At 38.3% G+C, this 27,749-nt stretch overlaps 1 protein-coding gene across 5 annotated transcripts; it reads right to left on the bottom strand.

Moving 5' to 3' along the window:
• Positions 1–4,074: 4,074 nt before the first annotated feature.
• On the bottom strand, positions 4,075–24,441 carry LOC145471030 (LIM domain transcription factor LMO4.2-like). 5 transcript variants are annotated; one of them, XM_081454859.1, is made up of 5 exons: positions 23,931–24,441; positions 22,853–22,982; positions 7,772–7,970; positions 6,718–6,946; positions 4,098–4,800 (listed from the first exon to the last, which is right to left on the bottom strand). In XM_081454859.1, the coding sequence occupies exons 2-5, from the start codon at positions 22,869–22,871 to the stop codon at positions 4,792–4,794; spliced, it is 456 nt and encodes a 151-aa protein (XP_081310985.1). In that variant the 5' UTR covers positions 22,872–22,982; positions 23,931–24,441; the 3' UTR covers positions 4,098–4,791. The 5 variants fall into 5 exon arrangements, with proteins under 5 accessions (XP_081310924.1, XP_081310942.1, XP_081310985.1 ...); XM_081454844.1 differs by lacking the exon at positions 23,931–24,441 and adding an exon at positions 23,082–23,889; XM_081454798.1 differs by lacking the exons at positions 22,853–22,982; positions 23,931–24,441 and adding an exon at positions 15,897–22,839 and having other exon boundaries at positions 4,075–4,800.
• Positions 24,442–27,749: the final 3,308 nt, after the last annotated feature.

Raw genomic sequence — 27,749 nt, 5'->3', positions numbered from 1 at the left:
TAAGCGATAAATCCTCAAGTGTATTCCGTCTAAAACCAACAAATTACGATAGATTTTCTTAAATCGTCCAAGGATTATTGTGCAGCAACTTGAAGTATGAACGATAACTGGATGGTGCTGTGTCAGTTTAATGTTTGAAACCCTGCAGGCTCCACCAAAGATGCCACTGGTCCTCTCATTCATTTGATACGTGTCGCGTTCCTCAGTGTTATCCAAGTTTATTTTAGAATCTGTTAACTTTCTTTGACTTCGTTAATGTGTGTACCTGTTGTATCAGTGCGTCGTGAGTTAGTGCATGATCACACAGTTTCGTTTCAGGCATCTTCCTGAGCGATTTTGGTACCTAAATAGATTAAAAGTTCCTAAGTCCATTAACGAAGATTGGTTACATGTGTTTTTGTTTATCATACCGGCAAGAAAGAGAGAGTTCTTGTCAAGATTATCTCTAATTCAACTTATGCCTGTCGCAGGCGGAATTTTTGAGCAAAATTACACCACATAGATTTGTAAGAGAAAATGCCCAGCTATACGTGCCTCGGCTTTGTAGACCACTATGTGGGTATCTCGGCCTCAAAGTTGTAAGATTTCCGTATAAAAACTTGATTTGGACACATTCATTACTTCCAGATGAAGCTATTCCACTGTAGATAACTCATTATTTCATATTTTATCACGAAGACTCTTTTCCTGCAGGCCATGTGGGGTCATTAGGTGGCTGTTGTTATGTGCATCTGCATACCATGATAATGATCGAATTGGTGAGACAAGAGGGCAACTGCACGAAGACGGAAATCTGCCTTATGTGACTTGTGGCCGGATTCTGGTAAAAAAAACAAATAAAGCAAACTAAAATGCCATGCCACACGAATGTGTCCATTGTTAGATCTCCTGATTAACTGGATCAAACAAGATCGTTGAAGTCATTTATCACGAACCCTCTCCGCATGAAAGGCGAACTAAATGTTGCGATAAACAAGGTTTGGTAGTCAGTTTGCGTGATTATAATCTAGATTTTCACTAATTAATTGTGCTAGATGGGTTTCACCGGAAAACCAAATCACCAATATCCCAAAATGAGTTGTGGAACTGTTATCTCGTTTTGATTAATCATTACATTAATGACTGGGTAAAATTCCGTGAAACGCAAAAATGATAACTAGCTGGGCACAGTGCAGTGTTAAAGTCACGTTTCCTCAGGCTCGCTGTAGAAATGATAAAAGCAAGGGTACGGGTCATTTTCTTCTGGCAGGACAAGAGTTAACACGATGGCTGATTAGAAAGTCCATCTTTCATTGTTTGTCAACTGAAACAACAGCAAAATAAACAATATCTTAAGAATATATCAATCTTAGCTGAAAGTTCATATTGACGACCTTACACGAGCCTGATCGTGCTATTTTGGGCGATTCTATGCGAGTGTCAAATAAACTATAGTTAATGGATTTGGAAAAAACTGAGGAGAAATTATTTCACTTTAAGATTCCAACAACACTCTGAAAGCTAGAACAACCTTGCACAGGATAATCAACAGAAGCACTTGAAAGTATTGCTCAGTAGCTTTACACTGGATGGTCGCACGTAATACTAGAAGGGCGCTTAAGGGCCCCTATGTCCAAAATTAGCAGGATTTAAAAAGACTGCGAAAATTGAACCTTCAGGTCAAATTTGTTTTCAAAACCCTCATCGTTATACAATCATTTTCAATGCACGAAGGATAATTTTGAACCAGAAGCTCATGATAAAGAGCCACACACAGAGGAGGCTGAAATTAGATTATTGTATGATCATGCTCAATTTTCTACGCAAAAAAATCTCAAATAGGCATTGGGATTGAGATATATTCCTTTAAACTATTTGGAATGAGTGTCTGTGGACAGTTAGCATCTGTAACAGCAATGAGTTGTAGTTTACCTAAAAGGAGAATTCCTTTTCAGAAGTATGTTGACTATGCAGAAGCAAAGAGCCAGTATTTTGCACTCATTCCACCGTCCATGACAGGTATTTTCAACACATTTTCACTTATTCATTCTACACATTTTCAGCAAACTGATCTATCCTAAAATTAATAACTCGAAATTGCCTATGTTTCTTAAAATGCGATTAAGGAAAGGAAAACAGGAAATATTTCAAATTTCTTTGAATGATCCTTCGTTTTGGAAACACTCTTCGACATATTTTGTTCTCTAGGGGCAATTTTGGGGGATTGGTCCATTTTCCTTCTCAACTCGGCATTTATAGATACGTCAATCCCAGAGTTGTTTAAGTTAAATCATCGTGCACTCAGCTAGTGTAACGACTGACCGCAAGGGCACCGAGTTAAGGAATCCGTTTAGATAATATCCGAATAAGGTGGAAATCCAAAACGTTGGGTTGGAGCGATTGAAACACGGTACGGGCAAAATACAGGACAGGAATACTGCTGGGTGGTCTCCCACGAACCCAACAGAAGTAAAGCACGGAACTTCAGCTGTACTGCCATTAATGTCAGGGTGTACTGAACTTTTGTGTATCTGATAGCGATTTTGACCACCCGAGATCTGGCTGTGGTGTTTTTGGGTCAATGGCAATTACATTGCACTATTGTTCGCAGTAATAAGCTCTTACATACTTAGCAAATCGCGTAGACCTGGTTGCTCCTCCTATCAAGAGTGAATTCTTGTATGTGTACATGACGAAGATCGAACAACATAACGGCCATATTTTGGGGGCAAATGTTGAATTGTGGAAAAATTGGAATGGCGCAGTTGAAGCCCCTGTCAACCAGGGAATCCACTTTAAGTCCATGTGACAACGATACGGGATGCGTTTTCTGCTCCCAAAGTTAAAAATAATATTTTTTTTTCCCTTTGAAACGATATGCTTGCAAGAAATAGATACCTGTCATTTCCGCAAGTAAAAAAAATTGACAAGGAGAATGGTTTAGAAGTTGCACTTTTTTTTCCCTTTTATATCGGTAAAGGAAACTGGACCTTGAAAAATGCGAGTCAATACTTCAGCAGAGCGGTAATGGAAGGCCAAGAGGTTTTCGCTTTGGATGTTACTTAAAAGGGTTAGTTCCCATGGCAAAATGAAGTGGATGAGTGCATTTGCCAGGGTGTGTGTGCTCTCGGTAGATTAGACTTAGAGGCTCGTAACTAGAAAATAGAAAACTGTCGACTCTTTTTGGCATCAAGTGTGAATGGAACCTGTCAGCTTTTCATACTTTGGTTAAGAGTATTTATTGTGCATTCATAGTGTTTCTAATGAACCTATTGTTAGCAGGGTTCAGTCGAAAGGTTTTGAAAGATTAGACCTAAGAAAAGGTTTGCCTGTGTGGGCTCAGCTGCTTGGGAACTTCTTACGATACGTAATATCTTAAGACACTCCATTGTTCTCTTTTGCCGAGGTTATGAAATTTCTCATCCCGCGAAGTCCTGCTGTTACATATGAAAGTTATGTAAAGTATCAAACGGATACATTTTCTGGCATGTTCCAGAATTCGTACAGCAGTCGAATTATTCCAAATCGACTACAAATCATTCCCTGACGTTTTGATGCAGCTAGTTTTGTGCCAGTGCTCTCTCTCTCCGTTCCATTAAGAGAACTCTAAAACCACAGATTGTGTGGTGAAATCTAATTACGCTTTGGGGGTGTTGATACGAATATTTATTGACACAACCAGGGAGGGATATTACACATTATTAGGTAGAATGCATGCTGCTTTACATTATGTCAACATGACTACAAAAGTTAATTAGCGCGGCCTTAATGATCACACAAAACATGACCAACAGTCCTTTCTATGTGCCATTTGTCCCTGGGCAAAATTAATTAAACCTTCAAGCGGTTACATCCATCAAAAAGGAATTCTATGTGATGCATTGGGTTGATTTATTTGTTTTTCAGCATGGGATGTCGACACTTTGTCCACTTTTAATTTGACTTTTCGTCATGGATTAAATCGAGGAAGCATTATTTCACGTTCCATTTGGCAAAACGAAAACGGATTGTTCCTTATAATTAATCCCAGACCTTTATTAATCCCAAAAACATAGGTCCTTTGTCCCATATTACAATAAAAGATAACGAATCTGCGTATAGAATTACACTTTTATTCAAAGAACTTTACATATTTTAACCATTTATCTACATTTGTTTGTAGCCATGCATTTTCCCGATGTTTAATACTTTTTTGTTGAAGTTTTAGTAATACATTCTACGTATAATACTAAAATTGTTTAATTTAGAAATCAGAATATCTGTCAATGATTCTTTGTTTTCTTTTTGAAATATAACTTCTCGAGAAGGATTTTAAATTTGTCATTTCAGTTCTCGTTATTAAGTCCTCTGTCGTGGCTCCTTCTGTCTACAACTGATGCTTTGGTTCGTAATCTACTTTTAGTTTACTCTTGTAAGGCTGATTTCGTGCTAAACTAAACATTTTCAAATGAATTTTCATTCGTCCAAAATTTAATATATGTTAAGTCAGTTTTCAACGTCGACAACATATTGCAAGTCCAGACGGACAGCACACAGTGCACGTTTCGTTTAGCAAAACTGTTGCTCGTCTGATTTTAACATCGAAAGCTACATTCACTATACTAATAGCACATGGTTTGGGAATTGCTTCAATTGGCACATTCAAAAGTTCCACAGTCTGTGCCTTGTATAACTTTCAATTTCAGACTCCAAAGTGTAAACGAACCAGGATTTTCAAACAAGACTTTTCTTTTCCCACATCCGGGGCTAGAGGAGAGCCTTCTAATTTTGTTATTTTTCCAAGTTAATCACTTGCGAATCGCTCGGCATCCATTAACATACCTAAGGGAAAATAAAAATAAAAATACATAATATCAATCAACAGTGGCTTTTAACTCACTGAAAGCAAGTGTTACGATTACAAAGCAAGTCAAAAATAGCCCAAAGAAAAGTCTGGAAGAATTCGGTTTGATCCAAGTTTTATGTTTCAGATTTTGTCAAAGTTAATGAGGTCAGTGATGAAAGAAAACTATATTTCGTGGAAAATAGCGTCGACAACCTGTCAATGTTTTTGGTTCCCTAATCGCGGAATATTATTTTTCGCCTTGTTTCATTATATTTCTCACAGACTAGAAACAATACAAGTTTGTAAAATCGTTGTTCTGTATATATTTTGATACGCTATATTAGGCAGATCGGTAAACGAAAGCTAAAATTTTAATGCCGTCAAACACACTATTTTTGCTGATTACTACGATGTGGAACAGGAACAATAAATAGACTACAGTCCAAAATTTAATTTCATGAAAAATTTCTTGCCAACGTGGAGAACCGCAAAACCAGAATTCGTCTAATTCAACAAATTTTTAAATTAAAACATTTATTACAAAGACGTCCGCGCAATAAACAGGAAATAATTATACTTTGCTCATTTCACAAAGAGAATTTTAATTTAATTTTGTGTTGGAGCCAAAATGTGCGTTATCGTGAAAATACGAGCTTTTTTCATAAATAAAGGAGCTCAATTTGAGCTTTGTGGTTTTCTTCATTTTCTAATAGCAGATAAGCGCCGGGAAAAAGAGGAAACTTCGTGTAGAAAGGCGGCGTCGGGCTTGTGAGGTCGGATAATTTACTTCTTTCGCTTTTTCTTTACTCAATTACACGATAGTGTATTTTAGTTTTCTAATCAGCTTCAACTTATTTTCTGTTTGGTTCCGTTTCGAATCATTAATTTTGCTTTTTGCAATTAGGAAGAAAAACACTTTATTCGCGTACTTTCGACGTCGCTTTTGTCGGCATCTAATCAAGCTAAAGTGAAGCTATATAACCATAATATCATGGATTGCGATTCTTTCTTTTTTTTTTCAGTTTAGGCAGGGAAATGTTGTCCTCAGTATTATTTTACCCGTCACACAGCAAGCATAGAACAAAGCTTTTAACATTGAAATGACAAATACTGCTGACAGGCCAGCGAGTTGTGAAAAAGCTCAAAGTGATCAGTTTTCTGAAAATTATTTATGAAGCGATTTGGGGTCCAATTTCGACTAAAAGCAGCGCTAAGGAAAAGATCTTAAAACGTCCATTAATTATTTCCTGTGCATGTAAAGTGCGAGGAAGGTTTTTTGAGTGCTTGGGCATAGAATTACTTAAGCCCATTTAGATTCGAAATAGAATTGATGAAGTTTCTTCTCGCAATTCCGGCCATTGTTCGCGATGTTTTAACAGTTGTATTAATCAACGCTTTTTGTTGAATATTTTGCCATATCTTATCGGCAAGGCAGCAGAACCAATTTAAAGTCTTAATTAACTCGTATTAAAAAGTGTCCCTCTTTGTCTTATCTCTCAGCCTCAGGGCGAAACATAGATTCTAATCTAAGGCACTATTTTCATGGATGCAAATTGCTTGACCGACGTGATGAGCAAATTTTACGAAACAATACCCTTTTCCCAGTCCGAGAATTCAACTTTCAAAAACTCCAAACATAAGTGCGCGCGACGTAATGTTTATATTGCCAGAATATCCGTGTACTTTCACATGATTACCGCGCTAAAAAGCAATACGACAATACAGTGGTAAAATTAAAAACGTGTTTCCTTTTGACGAAAATAGCTAAATGAAATGTCAAAAATTGATGACTTAATATTAGCTTAAGCAAAAAGGTCGCAGATATTAAAACCAAATAAGTATTATTCGTGGAATGAAATTTATTGAAGTCATATTTTGACAGACGGTTGAGCCATCAAAGGGGTTTCTCTCACCGTTTGTTTTGGAGCGTGAAGTTGTTGTTTTAGTAGTCTTGGGTCATCATTCTCACAGAACAGCCTTCCGTTTACGACGTGAAACCGATCACCGGCGACAAGTTGGTTGTGACATGTCGTGCAGTTGAAGCAGTCGAGGTGGTAAACTTTTCCCAAAACTTTCATGACAAACTCTGTGGCGGGAATTAACTTGGCGCAGACCGCGCATGCTCCGCTGGAGCCATACAACCTGAAAAGCAATAAGAGCAAATGCCAAATGAGATCGCAGCGCGGATCTGATAACGCAGGATTTAATATGTTCTAAGTAATTAGAGATAAAAGCGTATAAAGCCAATATTTGGAATAGCGATAAATTGTTCTTCACGGGCCCATTCAATTTGTCGCCTTTAATACAGTAGACATGTTAACTCGCCCTGCATGGCATATTAAAAATCTTGTTTATTAAAATGAAAAATACACGTCAAGTGAAATGGGCTGGCTTTTGTGTGCCAATTTCGGAGGGTCTTCGCTATTTTGCCACAGCACTATGAATTAAGGAACAAATGAAGTAAATCGCCTTTCGTAGGTGAAATATTACCACGTTAATGAGTTTTGAGGTTATTTGGAACTCCTAATACCAGGCATTCTCTGTAACCTTTATAATCTATGTTATTAATTGCACTTTCATAATGGAGGAAATATTACATTGCCTAAAATGTATGCAAAATCCCACTGGTGACACTGAGACAAAATAATGGAGAGAGAAAAAAATATAATAGAAGATAAAGGCCACTTAAGAAGGAATTTCAAAACACGAGGAAACGTGACTGCCGAAAGAAAAGGACGAAACATGGTCAACATTCGATGCGGAAAGCAAAAAATATATATATTGCCTGGCTTGAAACCAGTCAATATACACAAACTTCATCACGACAAATTTAAAGGAACAAAATAGATCATTACATGATGAGCTTGTCACACACAAAATAAAAATAGCCCCAAAACAAACTTAACTTGAAGCAATAACATAACAAATCGAGCAGAGACGAAAATGAATAAAAGAAAGCTCGCTTACTTTACGTAGTCGGTTTTACAGAGGATCATTCCGCCTTTAGAGTAGCACGACGTACCGACTTCCCCCAATCTTACATTACAACAGGAGCATTTTAGGCAATTAACGTGCCAATACTGGTCCAAAGCGAGCAGAAGAAAGCGATCCAAGATTTTTTCGCCGCATCCTCCGCAGCTTCGAATTCCCCCTTGAAGACATCGACCTGAAGCGAAGAATACGAGCACGAAATTAGAACGAGAGAGAAGTGGGAAAAAAACACCGGCGCGGCAGTTTGCGCTCGCTTTATCGTAAACTCAGCGTTCTTTACAACACGAGAAGGAAGCAAAATCGTCCTTTCCGATTTCTAGGTTGCGCGCCGTCGAAGGAACACGTTTCAATTCAACCGAGCATAAAATGCTTGAACTCACCGTTGTTAGTGTTCGCGTTGTCCATTTTATTTTGCGGCGGAAATTTCAGCAGGCTTTCCTTTACTCGTGCGGTCGCGCTGTTAGCCTTTGTGACACTGAGTCCGAATTAGGCAGGGGTCGTTGTTTGTTAAAACAACTCGGGTAACAGTGTACGTTATTCAAAACATTCATCATATGACAGGGAATTAAGCCTAATCAATTCCACATCAAATCAGCTTCAAACCCTAAATGACCAGGACACAATTAGTTGTCATCAACTAAGAGATGTTGCCATTACGCGCACGATGAAACCGCCCCTGATTGGCTGCTTCTTTTAATAAGACAGCAGTTAAGTCATCTCTACACCCCGTGTATCGCTTGCAGTAATTACTAAGCCGATACGCTTTAGCCTTCGAAGTTTAATTAAGTCACGTGAGCCCTAGCAATTATAGCTCTTGTGGCTTTTTTGTGGGGAAGCACTTGTTAGTGGGAACGTGGCGAGAAAGTAATGAAATTTTTCCTTGTTTATGGCGCTCCCTGCTGACAATTCCGTTGAAAATAAGATCTAGATATATCAGACAAGAAATTCGCGAAAACGACGCAGCCCAGATCAGATGTCGCAAAAGGAATACCCAAATAGATCTTTCCATTCTTCTCCAGGCAGGCAATTTATTTAAGTCCCGAATCACTTGAAAGGGTCATTTGTTACGAATACAATTGCAAGTAAACGGAATGCAATTAACAAACTGACAACGAATAACCCACCGAACATCTGTCTAAAGGTAAATTAAACAACGTCGGCTCGACCAATCACAGGTTAATACGCAGCACTCCAGCGAATTGCGGAGACGTGAACCAATATAGCCCGAAGGAATCATGGTGCTATTCATTACCACTAATATGATGCGTTGCCTAATTATAAAAGCAATTGAAATGTTTGCTCGCTCTGAAGAACCCATTATTGCGTTTTAGCTGAGTTAAATAGCCGATTCGTACGCATGCGCGTAAACAGAACCACATTAATTTTCAAGCTTGTCGTGCGAAAACTTCTCCTGCTTTGCTCTCGAAATTACGGTATTTGAAGACGCAAGATCGGATTTTACACGACTCGGAACGACACCAGGTAGTTGCCACATGTTCTTGTGGCAGATAAGATAAATAGCAAATTGGCTTGTCATGGTTATAGCAATAAATTGCTAGCGGCGGGACAGAGACTAGAGACGTATCTTTCACAAAAAGCCGAACGCATCAGGGTTCCTTGGTCCGAGTTATTAAATTTTTGGACCGCGTTGGTAGACACAGCTAGACGTGTTAGCCTTTTTATTGTCATCATTTCATTCAAATTGATGGCTTGGCCAAATGTGTTTTGTGTTCCGTTTTACATTTGGCCGTACTTCATTTGGCAGTCAATTTTCGCGACTTCCATGTCAAGCTAGACTACTTATCATTGCAGTTCCTGATCAGTTATCGTCCTTATTCCTTCCTTCCTTCTTTCATGTTGCTACAGTTGACTGTGGCAGTTTCCCACGGGTTCATTTGTGTAATTTATCGGACAACCCGAAGTTTACATAAGGCGGGACAATGCTTGTCTTGTCGTATTCTCTCTATACTTGTCACCAAGTGACGGTCTTTACCCTCACTCCTTGTGTGTGTGTTTTATATCGCGGTCTATAGATGACTGTTCCTCAGCCAGCCCGCTTATTTAAGCTCTAGGATCATCCGGACTAGTGCTTTATAAATTAAAAACTTGAGTTTAGGCGAACGCCTCGGCAATTAGGACGTACACAAGTGCTTTTCAGACAACTGTGAAAACAAAAGCATTGTAAATTAACTTAGCTTAAGTCAGCCGTTCCTGCGATTTGTACTTTAATTCCGTAATCTTCGAATTCCTTTGAGCTAAAACTTTAATACCTCACTACATCCATGAGTGGAATTGTTCACTTCCCGAATTATAGATTCAAAACTGTCTATAGCTTTCAGTTTAAACAGGAAAAAACACTGGCGCCGATGGCCAGTCATAACGCTTTTAATCTTGTCCCGTTATTAAACGTTTTTAAGGTATTTTTTCCATTTTCATTCCGGAGATTGAAAGAGTGATTTTAAGTCCTTGCTACCTTTAACAAGAGGCTAGATGGCCTCTAAGAGGAGTAAAAATCGATAGATTTTTCGCTTTGTAAATAACTCTACGGGTGTCGTGAACTTCCAACTGCGTCGAAATTTTAATTGAATTCTTGTATAAACAATGAAATCCACGGCACGTGCCTATAACATCATCAGCAATGCTAATCCAGGACCTCTCTGTGAACATGAAGGCACGGAAGACATTAACATGGCCTCCAGCGTGGGTTTAATATTCACTCAATTTTTGCCTAGATACAGCTTAGCTCGGCAAAGCTCTCTGGCGACTCTTGGCTCGTTTGCGCCAAGCAAGTAGTATTTACATAAATAATTAAGTCTTTAGAAAGTGTAAATACCATCTTTATTGCCAGAGCAAATAGGGAAAACTAATTGTCCGTTGAAGGCGTGTGATTGGTCAAAATCTGAAGTTTCTGTAATTATTGGCTAATAGATGTTCTGACTTTGGTGAGTGCGGTATGGCTAAGTATAATGGACTCTCATTGTTTCGTTTTCCATTAGAGAAATTTAATCGCATGCTGACATCCTAGGGAATTTTTGCCTTCAAATAGCCGAAAGGTATAATGAAAAGTCAATTAGAGTGCACGTGAAAAATTACCTCGACGTAAAACGCGCTAAGAAAAGCTTTTAGTGTATCTGCAAGTTAATGGAGGGCACCCTTACTTTTCTTTCCAACTGAGGGAAAAACATCGGTCCAGAAATAGTTTTTCTGGTATTACGAGATCAAAGCGCTCTGTTAAAATAAAAAGTGCCTGTTTCACCGTCTTTTGACACTTAAACAGTTCCACCTACATTTTGAGTTTCCAGTCTTCACTGAAATCTGCTAAACATGATTTCAAGATATTTCTTGTTGAATTGAAAAGGGCCGAGGGTCGCTAAAGCGAAAACTAAATTTTCCTGATAAAATATATACAACACTCTGCCGCGATATCCGTCGCTTAACTAGCAGTAACACATTAATGATAGTTGTTTTGTTAACGTTCTTTGTTCGCGGGTATTAGCCAATGAGAAAACGTGGCGACAAGATACACTACATTGTGGACGTCAAAACTGATGCCAAGGGCCCTTGAGGATCTTGCGAGCAATTTTCTCTGAAGTGTATACTTTCTGGTGTTAAAAGCCCCATTATGGCGGCTACGTACGTCAAAGAAAATAAATGTGGTGCCCCTAAGGCTGATGCTTGTCCAATTAACTTGAAATTTTGCCGCCCTAATGGATCTTGAGTTAATGGCTTGGCTAACTGACAAGGTGATATAGCACTCCGGTTTGGGCTTGACGAAAAAACTGATATGCCTTTCCAGTACAACCGCTGCCGCAAAAACTTATATCAAAAGTGCTGCTAATTCTGGGTAAAACCCGCGCTATAGCTTCATCGGCCCAGAAAATCAAGCAGGTTGCCATTAACAACGGGTGATCGAGAGTCTTCGATCTTGTTGATTGGTTTTTGAGTGCGGTCTTTCTCGTGCCGTATTTAGAGGACGATAAGGCGTATTGCGTTATTTTTTAATGCGTAAAATTCCGAAGACTGGAGTATTTTTCAGTCACTATGACAGCTCAACCAAAACCTCTTTAGGAACTTGATGCACCTAAACCGTTCGCGAAAATTGCCGCGGTTTCTAGCCTGACTTGTGTTCAAAGTGGCCTCTTTCGATTCAGTCGCTGACACTAATAAGCCTTTAATGTTGTGTCGGTTGTGAAAAGTTATGATTCGAAACTTAATAGGATCTTTATAGCATCTGTAAAGAAAGCCGCATTTAGCGTTTTGTTTCTTTTTCAATTTTATAAACGAGTGATTGATACAAATAAAAGAAAGAAGAAGTATAGATGGCGCTTTACGATTGTGTTGATATTAAGTCATGGCTTGCCACATAATAGCAGCTCTAAGCTTATCTAATTCGGCCGTAGTGATTCGTTCTAATATCTCGCTTTTCTAGCCAAGTTAATGTAATTTCAAAGTTTACCTTCTGCGAAGTCATGTAGATCGTCCATGTCGCTGAGAGTCGACTTTCGTTACTTTGTGAAACTTGTGTCAACGACGAAAGGAAACTCTCTCCAATTCAGTGGAGCGCACGTTGGGACACAAAGCGCACACGAGATCGGCGATATCAAAATGGCGCCAACGACACAAGCTGGCTTATTCTTATTCATTGGCCATTAAAAGGCGTTTTGAGACACTTCAATTGCAAACTGGTTTGATGACATGTCGACTGCCTGCCCTACACATGGCACTTAAAACCTCTATTAATTAACAACTCGCCCGTGATATTCGTTCTCAAGGCATTATTTGCATGCAAATTAGCCAAAAGGACAACACAGCTGTAAATAGCGTATATGTTGACGGCCTAGGCCAAGACTAAGGTGCTAGTTTGTGTTGTGTCAAATAAATTTTCACGGCAATCGTAAGCTGAAGGTAACATATACGGGACTGACGAGACATATTGAACGCGGCGACAAAAGTAAAGTACCTCACATGCAAGGACAGTCAATGAAGTTTTGAACAAAAAATATATTCCCCAGTTTTAATTAAGTATCCATTAGGAAAAGTTCCGCATTGCCCTTAGTAATTTAAACTAGTATATTCTGCAAGCACTAATTAACAAAACTCCGTTATTTATAACAAGAGACCTTGGGTAAAAAAAAGGACACGTTGTTTTTTGTGTCCTATTTTTGGACGCTCGAATAGCTTTTACAAAACTGACATGGAAGACAAACAATAAAGATAATAGCTTTTACCTAACAAAATGATTACGAGCTATTTCTTGCTGAAAGTAAAAAAAATATATTGCATATATTTCTTAACCTGCTCGTCTTATATATTTTTTTTGTTGTTGGCGAAAGTAAGTTGAATGGAGGAAGGTTCCATTAAGGAAATGTCGTGTATCTAAAGAACGTTTAAAAAGTTACCAGGTAAAAACCCTGTAAGTAAACGTCAAGTCGCCAAAAAAAGACCATTATTTGGTTTTTGACACTGACTGTACAACTTTTACAATGTTGAACAAACTCTCTCTTTTATTTATTTCAGTTCAAACAAGGCGAACAATCGAAATGGGTTGATAGAGTCGAAACCCTCGGTGAAAAAATAAACGATGAGGATTAAACCAACAATAAACACACGTGAATCGAACTGAATACCTCACTTGTGTCTTTTTTAATCAGGCTACCAGACAAAGAAATGTGTTTAAAATTGAATTTTAACATCACAGCTGCTGGCGATCCAGACCTCACTGTTCAAAAGTTATTTACATTATTTTACTTTATAATTTATTTTTTTCCCTCAAAACGTCAACATACAGCACCAGTCATCCGGGTAATTCAAATTAAAGACACGATGCAACGAAACATTGCTAAATTCTCTCAACTCGTGCTGTTAAGAGGTGTGAAAACACCAAAGGAGAATTTCTATCTTGGCATCAAGGCTTGAAGGGCTTGGAACTTTAATGCTATCGTTACTTGGACGGTTTTGGAGTATACCCGACGTGAACTTCAACCTTAAAGTATCGTTTCTCTTTACACCCCACCCCCTGTTTCTTCCCCAGACGGCCAACCCAACCTCTGTTTTGTTGTTATAGATATCCATAAGTCTATCAATTATTTGGAATAGGCGTCGCCCCCTTTCAACCCCTACCCCCTCCCGCCGCTTCCCTGTACTCGAAAACAAATAAACCTCCGGTGGCTTTATAGAGAGGAGATTTGTCGTCTCGAGCTTGGTGTAAATTATTATTGCATTTTTCTGGCGGTACATTCACATAGTTAAAAATATTTGAATATATAGATATATCTTTTAATCTGGCGTTTTAAAGTAGGTCATTTTGGTACCGGAAATGCGTTAAATTTTTTCCTGGCTAGTGAATATAAGGAATCAAGAATACAATCTGTGATGTAGACGAAAATGACCTTTAAGGGCTCGTAAAAATATTGATCCGCAATAAAAACATTTTTAGCGAAAACAAATGTGGCTATCACTTGAGTTGAGTTCCGTCAATTAGTTTCCTGCTAATGAAGTATGAATTTAATTTACGACTGACAGAGATGAGGGATTTTTTTTCGACTATTTCCTTATACTAGTAATTTGAAGAAAGAATAAACTAACCACCAGTAACATTTGTCATTTCACATGTGCTCTTAAAAAAGCCACTTGAATGAAAGAGCTAAAAGACTACACGAAAATAAAGAAAGACAGACAGGATTGTTGGAGAGACACCGCCTTTCAGATGAGTTCCGTATCTCTGCAGTTTTGCTTTTTTTATTGTTATCTTTATGCTGTGTTTTTTGGTTTTCATTTTCAGGAATCGTCAGATACTCATCATTTTGTCTCGAAATTGCCTTACTAGTATATTTATTTTTATCGCAACGTTGTGAATTTAATGGCACATCAAGACAATGTCTCGTAGTTAATGGTTTTCCTCCATCTGGTCACCAGTTAACTTGACAATAAGGCGAACGGAGTCGATATTGAACACTCATCACATGGAAGACTCAGTTGCTTAATGGTTTTGCAGGTTTCGCGTTGGACTAAAGATCTTAGGCCTTTGGAGCAAGACTTCTTTTCTCCCTTTCACCATGCAAGACGTTGACTACTGACAAAATTTTACGGCGCTACCTGCGATCCCATCCCAGATGTCGAGTAGAACCTCAACATAAACCGGAGTTTCACACAAACCGACGAGGAACAGACTTAATTTTGTCAGTTTGAATGTTAAATTATTTACCTATCTCTAAACTGCCTCGTGAATAGCGGTTGCTTAGAGACTTCCCACTCAAATATTTACTCTCAACGCGCCAAAAACATCTACTAGCATGCAATGGGGCATGCGCAATTCCGAAACACTTTCCACTGATTCTCCCTAATTCAGCTTTGATCGAACTGTTGCAAATGAAATTCATTTTTTTGTAATCTTATTCATTTCTGTATAGAAGTGAGAAGAATTTATTTGTTGTCATTGACACAAAATATCGTACCAGACCTGACATGTTTATTGTATTACCGCCTTGGGAGTTAATTAATTTCTGCTCCGCGAGGCCAAGGGCACAAAAAACAGAATTATACAGTGCTACAAAACATAAATTTCGCTGTTAAAACGCTTTTAGATTTTTCTTCGCTATCTCATGACTTACTTGTGGCTGACTGTTCTTCCGAGATAACTGGATTTCTCATTATCTTATCTTAGTCAGGTATTCCTGATCTTATTTACAAAAGCTATGTGAAAAGACAGGTTTGTCGTGTGCAGGGTAATTTTCAAGCTGTGTCAATTCTTCGAGAATTAAACCCTCATACTAAAAAAAAAAAAATTTACAGAAAGCTGTTGTATAATATAGAGCGCGTGCTTATGAAGGTATTCAGCGCATTCTTGATACTGTTTCAATTCAGTAGCTGACGACTTATTTAGTGAAGCAGGAGTTATTTGTAAATTTTTCAATAAACACAGTGACTGGTTTGTGGTCGATGTTAGTAATCTCGAGTAAAGCTGATTTGCCTTTTTATTGCAATTATTTCTAAAAGTTTTTAAGGCTCGCTGATCTTGAGCTCAAACCACCCACGTTAGATATTTAGACATTTTGCTTCGCATGTACAACACATGGTTTGGCTTGCCAGTGGCTATACTCACCTTCTTTGGCATTTTGACATAGCACGTCTTTGTTATTCGTTACCTCTTGCACTGAATCTTCACAAGATCTTCCGTTGTCTTCTTTCTTGTCCATCATCTCCATATTGTATTAGACCGTTTAGAATCGTTGAACGAACTAGTCAGCACTCTTAAAGTGTAGTGCTATATATACTGAGACTATTACCGGAGCCAACAGTCTATAATTAACAACCTGTAGATATATATATGTGTGTATCACAAGATCGCAAGTGTTATTAACCGGCAAACAATGCCCACAGGCAGTGGATACCAAAATGTCTGTGTCTGGAGACGTGCTGCTTCTTTTCAGCTGTTTTCATCTGCTTTTAACACATGTTTGTGTGTTTTCAGCATTGCTTCAGGCGCCAAGCGTATGATATATCGGATCATTTCGCGAACAAGGTTGGCGCACTTTAGTCGGATAGGCCGCCGACCGCATCGATTTCCCGCCAGAACATATGGCACTGCCAGCAGATATCACTAGTCATGGCTTTTTTAACCAATGGCTTTTCTTTTGTTATAGAATTCCTATAATCTACACTCGTTAGGAGCGAAAGAGGGCTCTTAGATCATTTTGTTAAGGGCGCTCTTGGGTTGAATTACGCAGAATATTCGTCTCTTGGCTCGTCTAGCGGCTACCAACCCTGAGGTGGTTAAGTTCTCCTTAGTTTAGAAAGCAGGTTATAGCTTTTATATTTTTGACTGACATTCACTGAACACCTGGTCAGGCTGATCTCTTTGAAACCATGTTTAGATATTTTAGCAAGCCGGCTCATCAGCCAGAAAGCAGCTGTTTCTTAAAAGCACGAAAAATATTTCACTGTAGGCGAGTCTAGAAATAAAACGATCTTGACTATTTGAGGCATATTCAATTAACATATTTTCGTCGTTAAAAAAAAGAAACGTGTTTCGCCAGTTAAGCTGTGAGTTTTTACGTGCAAAGTTGTAACAAAAAAGAAGAATCGAAATTTGAATCACGTTATAGAAAACCAATTCAGTGGTTTTTAATTGATAGCTTCCTTGGGAATATTTTTTTACAACATCACGCAAATCCACAAGTTTTATTCAGAAAAATCACATGATAAATGCATTAGCTCATGAAGAAAACACTGACGAGTACATTTCATGCCCGCTTTTTTCACACCAAGATCGTTTCACAAGCTTAACTATCCTCAGCCAAGAGTTTAGCGGGAAACCTCTCGCAAATTCTCAGTTTTATTACAGTTCCACTGTAACGAAAGTCTATTTTGTTATCGTGAGATCGTTCAGCTGAGTGGAGTCTTAAGACAACTTGCCGGCAAATGATTCAGACAAAATGTCCGCCACTGAGTAAATTCCATCTTAACAAACTGACCCTGAATGGGTTTCAGACGCACTCAACGCATGTCCTCTTTGACAGCTAACTTGTAACACTGTTCTCTACTTGGGAATGTTAGCTCAACTGCACTTTTGTTTTCACATATATAATCTGCGTTTTACTGGCATTTTACATTGTTAGCTGTCTAGAATATATAGCTGTTAAGGCTGTCCAGCTAAGGGCGCAAACATATGCCACAGTACAGATGCCATATGCAGAGTAGTACCAGTTTTCGGTAGTTTGATCTGCAAATATATTTCTCAGTTTTTTGATGAAATTTATGGGTTATAACAGAAATGATATCTACAAGTTGAAGACACAGTCATTAAAGCTTATCCACGTTTCCAAGGCCTCCTGGAAACCCCGAGACTTGAGTATACCCAAAATGTTCTCCCGATAAAAGAGTCCAATGATTAAAGAACATTTTATGTTTCTTTAAACAAGCAGACTTTTTTGTCTGATTTAATCACGTACAGGCGCGATTCCACTTTCATGCTGACATTTTTTTCGACTTCATGCGAGTTTGCGGTTTCGGCTTTTCATATGCAAAGTTCGATGAAATGCTCAAATAATTGACAGCCTCTGAAGAAATTAGGGATAAAAATAGACCTCGCTACATTTATAAATAAGACAAAACGGATTAGAAGAAACCTTATTGAAATTACTAGTTTCAAAAGCGACTCTTCTACAGCTTATCGAACTCAGCTCTGTCCAAAACTAGCTTGCTATCAAAGAGGTTACCGTTTTGTTCAACACCTAAAAACATGCATAGTCTCTACAACATAATGCGAACAAAAGTCAGGAACGCCTATGAATAAATTCCAGAGAGCCAGAAGGGAAAACAACTCGATCACTCGCCAGACAACAAAGCAACGCTGGGAAACTTTGTTTAACCACTGGGACCTTCTTAAAAATATACTGAAGCTGTAACTTAACAATTTCCTCATATCATCAAATACCAAAGAATACGCCGTAGGCCGTAGGTGTGAAAATCAAAGGAATTGTCAAATATGCACTCTTTACTTCATGTACGCTGATCACAGGGTGTAGACGTCACTGTTGCTAAGTCGTTAGATCTGTACTTTTGTACATGAAAGAAACGTTTCGCACACGCTATTGTCAATGTGTGTTTACTGCTGCTTTACAATAGCTTTGCGATACAAGCCAAGCTTTTAAGGCAAGCCTTGCCATTTAGCTATTTTATATCAGGCAAACAAACTGCCAAAGCGCCCTTTCTCTTTCTATGTCTTAGGAGGAGAAGGTCACGTGATTAATGTAAAAAGCTTGGCGAAGTATAAGAATAACGTCACGAACTTGATTGATTTCCTCGTCAAAACTGTCAAACCGACGCATTATCAGTTCTTACAGTCGTAAAGCTTTCTAGATAACAGAAGAACACAGCTTAAGGACGCCAAATCGCGCGTGGGTCGTTAGCTCTGGAACAACCATTAGTCCGACAGACTTGGCATTGTAACGCGTCGTTTTAGATGTCTTGAGCAAGAAGGATGCAAAAGTGATGAGTTTCATCGAAAAAGGCTAATCGGTTTTCTTCACAAGTTTCTTACACATTTTGATCAATTAAAACGAAGAGAAAAACACTCGTTAATGCTGCGACGAATTGAAAGTGCGCACCGCACACCAGCCAACAATAGCGCACGATTTCACGGTTAAATTACTCAGCTCTTTTAATGAAACACAGAATAGCATTGGATTACTTATGCATAGACAAAATAATTTGATGTTTTTAACACGACAGCACTCTGCGGACAAAAGCTACACAACGTGCGCGACAGGTGCTAACGTGCCGTGGAGAGGCTAAGTGAAAATATCAAAATTCAAATTGTGTTCTTGTTTCGCAGATTGTTCCGTTTATTGTTGAGAAAATTTAAGCAACTATTCGACCAGTGCGCTCGTTGGGGACTCCATGCGACTTTTCGCTAAAAAAATACAACTGAACAATACAGTTTTATTTGTCTGAAATTAGAATGATAAATAGTTGCCTTTGTTTTACAGATACTGTCGTTCAAAAGAGCTGATCTATCAAACTACTCTCCCAGTTTAGTCGAGTATAAATTAAATCAATATCTTTCTGCTCGGAAACGATGAATTTTCTTCTTCAAATTTAATACAAGCGACTGAAAGAATTCATGTTTAATTTAGTCTCACTGGTGTAACGTAGACGGTGGATTCTCCACGCCGTGACACGAAGCCAGAAATGCTTGGTCACTTCTCATGAACACAAAAACACATAAACATCGCAAGTGAAAGAACAGAAATTAGTATTCTTGTAGCAATTACAAGTTGAGACATTTTTGAAGCTCTGTTTATAACTAAGCATTAATATTAGGGAACCTGTTTATTTTCATCACAGATGGTTGCTTGCATGTATTTACACCGAACATAACTCACTTGTAAGGCTTATCATTGAATCCAGCATTTTAATTTTTTTTTTTTATCGCGAACTCTAACTGAAGTGTACAGTCAGAGCCAGTTCTGCCGTAGATAAGAGTTTGTTCCCCGATCGTGCGATAACTAACATGTTCTACCTGTGTAATATTAACGTCAGACAAGTTAAGTCGTTCCCGTATCGTGGTGAATTAAGAGATACGACAAGTATCACACGGAACGTTCTAGATAGCATTTTCCAATTAATTTGCCGACAAGTTGTTGTAGATTCGCAGTTGAGCCCTTACAAAACTAAGAAATGTAACACTATGAAGTTTGTCTGTGTTGTTAAAATTGTACCATGGCAAAATTGTAGTTGACGGTTTAATGGAATGAACTTTTATCTCTGAGGAACAGGAAAACCACGTCTAAAATAACCCTGACTATCTTATCTGGGATAAAAACAATTTTGCTGAACTTGCCTGGGCAAAACCTCACGCACGCAGTTATACCCTTAAATTTATCCCTAAAAGTTCAATCAGAAATTTGACCCAACTGATAGAGGGATACCTCCTGTGCTGACATTTCGTGTTCTGATGGCAGCAAAGTCCTGCTTAAAGATTTTTCTGTTCTGTGCAGGTAAAACCTGTTAAACCTGCTAGTTTAGAGGAAAAATATTCACTGACATCCGCACGAGCGACCACAGTCAAAAGGCGTGTATTTTTTCAATTTCGATATTAAACATAGCATATTTATTGACCCAATATTTACGTAACCATTTCGTGCATGAGTGTCTCAGCACATCCTATGCGTGGGTCATGCTTTCTGTTTAACTAGTAGATATTAATTAAACCGCTGAAACTTCTTATGGCTTTTAGTATCACCCGTCAAAGCCCCTTGCAGTAAACCCTTTATCGTAAACTGAGGTGTCTTAACCAAGAGAAACTGAAAGTTCCATTCCAGTACTTCGCCATCACTGTACTTTCCTTTCAATCACAATATTTTATCACTAGATAAGAGGTGTTTGTTTTCTCCACAGAGATTCCGTGAAAGCAAAACGAAACTCGCTTGCTAGCGTGTTTGTACACCTACGCTGTGTTGTAATTCATCGTTGCCTTGACATCGGTGGATTCGTACAAGCATGTTCAACGCTTGGCCGCTCCACCGTTAACTTGTAAATCAGTGGTAATAAATAATTTCGTACACCTTGTTGGCGACCTTAAAAGCCGGTAGCTTTCACGGGACCTAACTCGAGGAAACCCAAAGTGGGCGTATAAAACAGATATCGAAAACTAATCAAATAACTTTGTTTTTTCACTGGATGGAATATTGTCTTAATACCCTTTTAGCACAGCGTGTTGCCAACCCTCTCACTTACTATTAGTTAACGGCGTTTGGCCGTCACAGTCTGTTAATAAAAAGCTTCCTGCGATAAAGAAAATATAGCCGGGCTTTTGACAGTCACCAACGAATTGGGATTAATCAGCACTTTTTGCAACTAAACACTTCTCTCGAAACAGGATACGATAAAAGGGGCGGATTTCTTTTAATATTTCCTTGGCGAGGTTCGCGACTTAAACCTGACTAAAAATACGGAAGCTTTTTCTCTTTTGCATTAAAGTTTCTTATCGCATAAAAAAGGCGCGCTTATCCCATAGCACAAGGTACCTTCGTGGTGACTATCTTAATTTTTTTTTTTTACTACTAGTTCCCTGAGTGACGAGGTCAACGCAACATATCTTAGTTGATTATTGGTTTTATTCTCAGCACCTACCTGACAGGAAATGTATCGAATATAGTTGGGAGAAAATCGGAACAGATCTAGTACACGGAAGGCCCGGAAATAAAGCTGAATTGCAGGTTTGAAAGCACATTTGAAAAAGAACCATTTCGAGATAAAGATCGCTGTAGATTTGCTTTTAGGCTAAGTGCACATTAATGCAAACTATACTAGCTCTGAAAACAACGTGTTTTAATCTGAAATACAGCACTTAACTTTCGACAACTGTGAAAACAAATATAAGTCCCTTTTAAGCCGTAAAAGCATTGCTTTTAAAACCTTAGCCGAAAGTTTAATTAATGATCGCCAGCTTCTAAACAGTGTGCAAAGGCAGAGTTTATATCGCTCGTAGAGCCCCGACCAAAAGTCGATACGGGATTTACTGCATGGTTGTTTTATCTTGCTATTTTCCTTGTTTTGTTTGAATTCTGGATGTTTCCTTTGTAGTCGATATACAAGTAATTCACCATACTGAAAACTTGGCAAATATTTTTCTTAGTCCCTCCATTAGCAATGAATATAATATTACCTTCTCTTTTACGCAGCGACACATTTTTAATCAACGTAACATTGTTATTTAAGTACACAATTGCTTGGAGCGCCCCGCCGCCATAATCTAACATTTTTAATATCTGCTGGTTGATAATTTCAATTTCGTGCTGTTAAAAGCGGTGTTATTAATCACACAAGTTTGATAGGAGAAAAAAAGAATTAAAATGCGTCTTGCTGATACACTAGAATAGCTCAAATGATTGCAAACGTCTTCTCGCAGCGTTTTTTAATAAATTCCCGTCCATTCAGACTGCGAAGTGTCAGAGAAATAGATTACTTGAAAAGCAAACACATAAGATTGAAAGCCACGCAAAAACGTGCACTTTTACGCCCATAAATGGCCTTTCTTTGCAAGAGAAAGCGTTCTAAATGCAATTATTTGACTGAAAATTCCACACAGGAGCAACCCTCAAGCCAATCGCAGGAGTTAGTTGTTATTGAAAATGCATACAATATTAAACTTCCATGCATGTTTAATTAATCCTCAGTCACAGCTTAATCAAAAAGGCCGTGTGTCGCCATCTTGTTACTTATTATGATGTGGTTTTAGGACTGGGAGCAGAAAAACTCGTGAAAATATCCATAAAGTTTTGGTGCCTCAAACGTGTCCTTTCAAAGAGATTATTGCGCGTTCCGAGATCAAATCAGAAAGCTTTCAAAGCTATCGGCGAACTTTCAAATGACAAGTCTTACATTGGTAGGTCAACCGGGAATGAAAAATTGGTTTCACTTCGACGCTTAGTTTGCGACAAGCAGCATATTAACAAGCGAGATGCTGTCATCGAAAATATCAACTTCTGGGAAGATAGCATTACTGCTAAATTACAATTCACCGTCTGTTATCGCTGAGCTATCACTTCTTACCGTTTATTTCAGCAGACATTGCTCGGAGCTTGAATTTTCTCGGTCGATGTTTGCCGTCAGAACTGACTGATCCTGTGTGTATCCGTCCGTTTCAACACTACGGAAGCAATAAATGAATGCGATTTGAAGCCTGCAAAAAGAAAGCAAGAGAGATTCATTAGTGTAGAAAGGCTTAGTAATATTACAATAAACTTTGTGAATCTGTGATCGGTCAGCATTCTGTGCTCACCCTCACAGTCTCTCCTGCTTCGAGATTTGACGCGAGCACTCCGCGCGAGGACCTTGAGAAAAGTGGGTTCAATTTTGAATTTGAGCCCTCTTGCAAAACAATCGTGCGGAGAAGTTGAGAAATTTGATAAAAGTAAAAGCTACTCTTACGTTATCAAAGATGCCCCCACAAGGAGATTAGCATAACACTAATGAAATTTTATTAAATTGAATGCAGTGTATACTATTGATTAGGCCATGTTCCCTACTTTTCAAATAGCCTTTTAATTATTTAACCGGATCTGACCACAAACCCATGTAAATTGAAAACTGCCTCGGGAGCTGTCGCTAATTACGAATACCAAAAACAATTGTTTTTCGTTTTTTTTCGAACGAAATTAAACGGAGTTTCGCGCTAACGAACAATGATCACAATGCAGTCGATTAATTCCTCTTTGAGGCGTAGAGTGTAGATGGCAAGTTAGTTAAGGAATTATTCACAACTCTGGACAGACCCCGCGACTGGGCATACGCGATAAAGCAAACAGAGTTCGCTCGCTTGCGTTCAATTACACCCCATTCTTTAATTGAAATGTATAAATAACACTTAAATCTCCTAAGAAGCAAAGGTAAATATCGTATTTCTTTACACGTTCCTTCATTAACACAGAAGCATTAAAGTTCTTTCTGACAAGAGTGATAAAAGTTGCCCAGACATTTGAGACCTTTCTAGTGATAAGAGTTACCAGAAAGAAATTATCGAACATAACTGATAACCGCGTTGCTTTGGGCTGGTTCCATTTTGCGTTGTTTAATTAATCCCGACAAAAATAAGCCATTTACTATTTTTCTGTTCCCACTTGTTAATTACCTGATGGCTGGCCAACCTTTCGCGAGTACAGTAGAAAGGGAAATTAAAATTTCTGCTGGCTTGCTGTGGCACGTTCATCAATCGACGCTTTTCAATTACAAACCGCGAAATGAAGATCTTGTTTGTTTTGTTTTCCGTTCGCTACAGCTCAATTTGCTTTATCGTTCGCCAGCCCAAGACCTGGCAATTTTGGTCCTAATTGAAAAATAAAAGCGAAAAGAAGTCTGACGTTCGTCAAAATTTATCGCGAGCTCTTGTTTACTTTTCCAGCTCTAGTAAAATGTGTTTCGCTGTCCAAAGTTGCGACCTTTGTGAACGTACAGCCTTACAATCCGTTTCGGGGTTAAACCACACTCCCGCGAAAATATTTTTCGCTTTATTCTGTCAGGCATTATTAATTTGGTCTGAGGACAGGGAGAATGAATTTTTTAATAATGAGGAAAAACTTTCGCAGTGTACTAATATCTGGAAAGCTTTCATGCCATTAACAGAATAACGCTTTTATTTCGTTCCCTCTGCCGGGTCAACGTTTATGAAGTCCTCATTAACAATTAACATGTTTCGCGGGTAAATTGCAATCAGACAAAGCTAAAATACGCGCTCTAGGTACAATTGAATAATAAAAGCAGTTGAAGCCAACCTGTGTTAAGGGTGGTTTTCCCTTTCCTTTGACAGTGACTGGAAGATTCACTTATAGTGAACAAGCCTTATTTTTGTCATTGTTAGATGGCTAAAAGCCTTATTGGTTTAAAATATTTCATTGATCTGTGTCACATTTACGATAGTTAATCCAGAAAGAAAAAGACAGTGAAGAGAAAAAGACTCCCTTGTTTGCCGTCAAACAGACTTATTTATTTGAGCCTTAAGCTGGATGTTGTATTAATTTTCACTTTCAATGGCAAGATAACATCAGAAGGACAAATGTAATTTAATTCTGACATTTCTCAATTGGCTCGACAATTAATGGGTTTCCTGGTGACACAGTACGGCTCAAACTTGTTAATTCCTGTGAATACGTCGTCAGAAATTCATTTTTCCGAAATGAGAAAAAAATATATATGGCAGGGGGTAAAATGAAATTATATTTGCTAAGAGCATACGGAGTTCTGTCAAGGATGTTTTGTCATTAATAACCTTTAACTGATGAAATTAATAAATGGAATTTATGTTATCGCTATTTTGGTGAGAAAGTAAAACAATTATTCTACATTAATATGCTTTTATAGAAATAACGTTCCATTATTATAACATGACAAAAGGGAACATGCTACATTTGAAATACTTTCTTCTGCTAAAACACACTTTAACTCTCGGACCGGATCTCGTTTAGAAAGAGGCTACCGTCGCCATTGGAAAGAAACAATGGACGTGAAAATAATCTTTCACTTTGTAATGTCAAGAGCGCGGCAGAAATTTTAATTTTGGTGATTATGGGCCAACATTTTCTATGATTGCATTTTGCTTAAGGAAAAAAAAACCCTTAATATTAGAATCTGGTTAAGATTCAAAAAGCTTCTGCACATATATGACATATTCAGAATATACATATCAGTAGAATTAACGGGACGAAAAATTTTCTGCTGGCAGAAATGTTTTAAATTGAAGGGGTGGCAGACTGTCAAAAATTTCATTTCAGTAATGGCTTCTGGTCTTCAGGATTAATTAGTTAAATGTGAATTTCTTTTCGAGCCAGAACACGAAAAATAAGGTGTAAAAAAATTTGAAGGTGAAGACCAGCTCTCTTTCTTCTTCGTCTGCTACTGGTTTTATAGTGAAATCAGATCGTCATGTCTGAAATTAAAAGGCTTGCCCTCAAAACCGAGCGCTCGATCGATCGTAATGAGTAAACAAGCTCATAATTCCTAACGCCAGAAGGACACCTTTTTCCTCAGTTTTGAACATGTTTTTGAGGCCGGATCGCATAAAATGTTTCTCAAAGACAGGATCACTTTAAATCCTAAAAAGAATACGATTAAAGAATTGCACAATTAAGCTATTTGCTTGAAGTCTAATTGTGGGCCACTTACCTGAAGTCTAACGGGAGTGAAAATGTTAACGACAAATTTACAATTTCGCTCTAATCAAATGCGAGTGTTAATTTCTTTAAAACAATAAAAGTACCACTAAGAGGATGGTTTGGTCGTCGTTAAACTTGATTAATGACAAGACAACGTCATCGTTAAACTGCCCGGAAAGACAATCAAAGATTCACTAAAATGTCTCCTTTTGTGATTGTCGAAGTTCCTTCGGCAACTTTTAATCGTATATCAGTCATCTGTTTTCCTTGTGTCTTAAAAATTATCCGTTCTATTGCAGTTGGATTGATCAAGTTTCTGATAAAGCAAAGCACTTTGCGTTTGCCAAGCTGACGTCAACCTGATGACTCATCAAAGAACACAAGAGGTAAAATTTGTACCAATCCAAATGAGACAAAGGGGCATGGGACCTAATTGTTCATGGGCGCCAGCGGCCATCCTCTTAGACGTGTAATGAATTTTTCTCCGAATAAAGTGACTTGAAGTGAATCTAACCGAGTTCAAATCAGAATTCCAGCTCGAGTTCAATCCATGAACGCAACGAGAACGTACACACAAAAGTAAGCTCCGATGAGAGATATTACACCATGTGGTGATCACGTGCCAACAATCAACAACTTAATATGAACTAAGGGAGATCCCTCTGAATTTCGCACAAGATGGGATGATAGTGGGCCCCCAAGTCAATAGTAAAATAGTCGCTTAGGAACAACAAACACTTGGTCATGGTTGAAAAGTCGCCTTATTTTAGCTTTTGATATCTGGACTGATCCCGATGTTTACAAGCTAGTCATTAAGCCAAGAGCAATGTACAGAATGTCATTACGCCGTTCGAAATCTGCATTGCGAAATAGCCCATGGGGCAGCTACTGACTATCACAAAAACAAGCAGGCTTTTTACATATTAGCAGAAACGCTGCTTTCTTGAAGCATTAATCATATGCATTTCTTTTTTTATGTCTTTGAATGTTTTGTTTGAGGGTTGGAGACCACAACTTTCGGGGCTCATCCATTGTTCCGTAGCATGAAGCCGGATCGCGTGTATTGCGCTACACCCCTCCCCCCCCCCCCCCTTCCCCTCCTTCTACCTGTTGGGGTTGCTAGTCCCATCGCAGGTTACCCAATAGAAGTTCTAGGTAGCAAATTTCTTGTGGGAAAGAAGCAACTGTAGTTCAACGCCCTAACCGATCAACTCCTTCACTTCCGATTCATGCAGTGTTCCCAAGACAATATCGTTAAATGCTGAGTGATGAGGTCTCGATTCTTTTCTGCTAGATAAACTAATTTCCATTGCACTGAAATAGCGAAAAAATGTTGCTTGAAAGAATCTTATGCTTTGCCAGGAAAGGTTCAATTGGAAGACTAAACTTTCTCCAAAAATTCTAATCAATGGTGCCTTTTTAATGCCTTTCTTAGACTCCAAGGATAAAAATAATAACTTTCTTTTCCCTTTATTAATGTTGCTTGTCCAAATGTAGGGGTAATTGGAAAAAGGCAATTTCAGTGAGGTAGAAACTAATTGGAAGATTGAGTATTTTGTGGTATTGTGGAACAAAACAAATTAGAAACAAGACATTACGATAATGAGCATTATCACAACAGATGGCTTTTCACGAAGAATATTTGTACTATTAAACTTACTGATGCATCGTACAAAAAAAAAAGAAAAAGAAAAGAAAATTCTTGCTGCGTTCAAAGACTGAGACTACATATTTAAAAGAATTAGATGCATGTGCTGAGTATATTGAACCAAAGGCAGCAATTATCAATATTGTTTTCGCCA

This window comes from Orbicella franksi, chromosome 1 (assembly GCF_964199315.1).
Source record: "Orbicella franksi chromosome 1, jaOrbFran1.1, whole genome shotgun sequence".
Classification (NCBI taxonomy): Eukaryota; Metazoa; Cnidaria; class Anthozoa; order Scleractinia; family Merulinidae; genus Orbicella; species Orbicella franksi.
The sequence above is the reverse complement of the archived record's forward strand: the minus strand, read 5'-3'. Positions and strand labels throughout refer to the sequence as shown.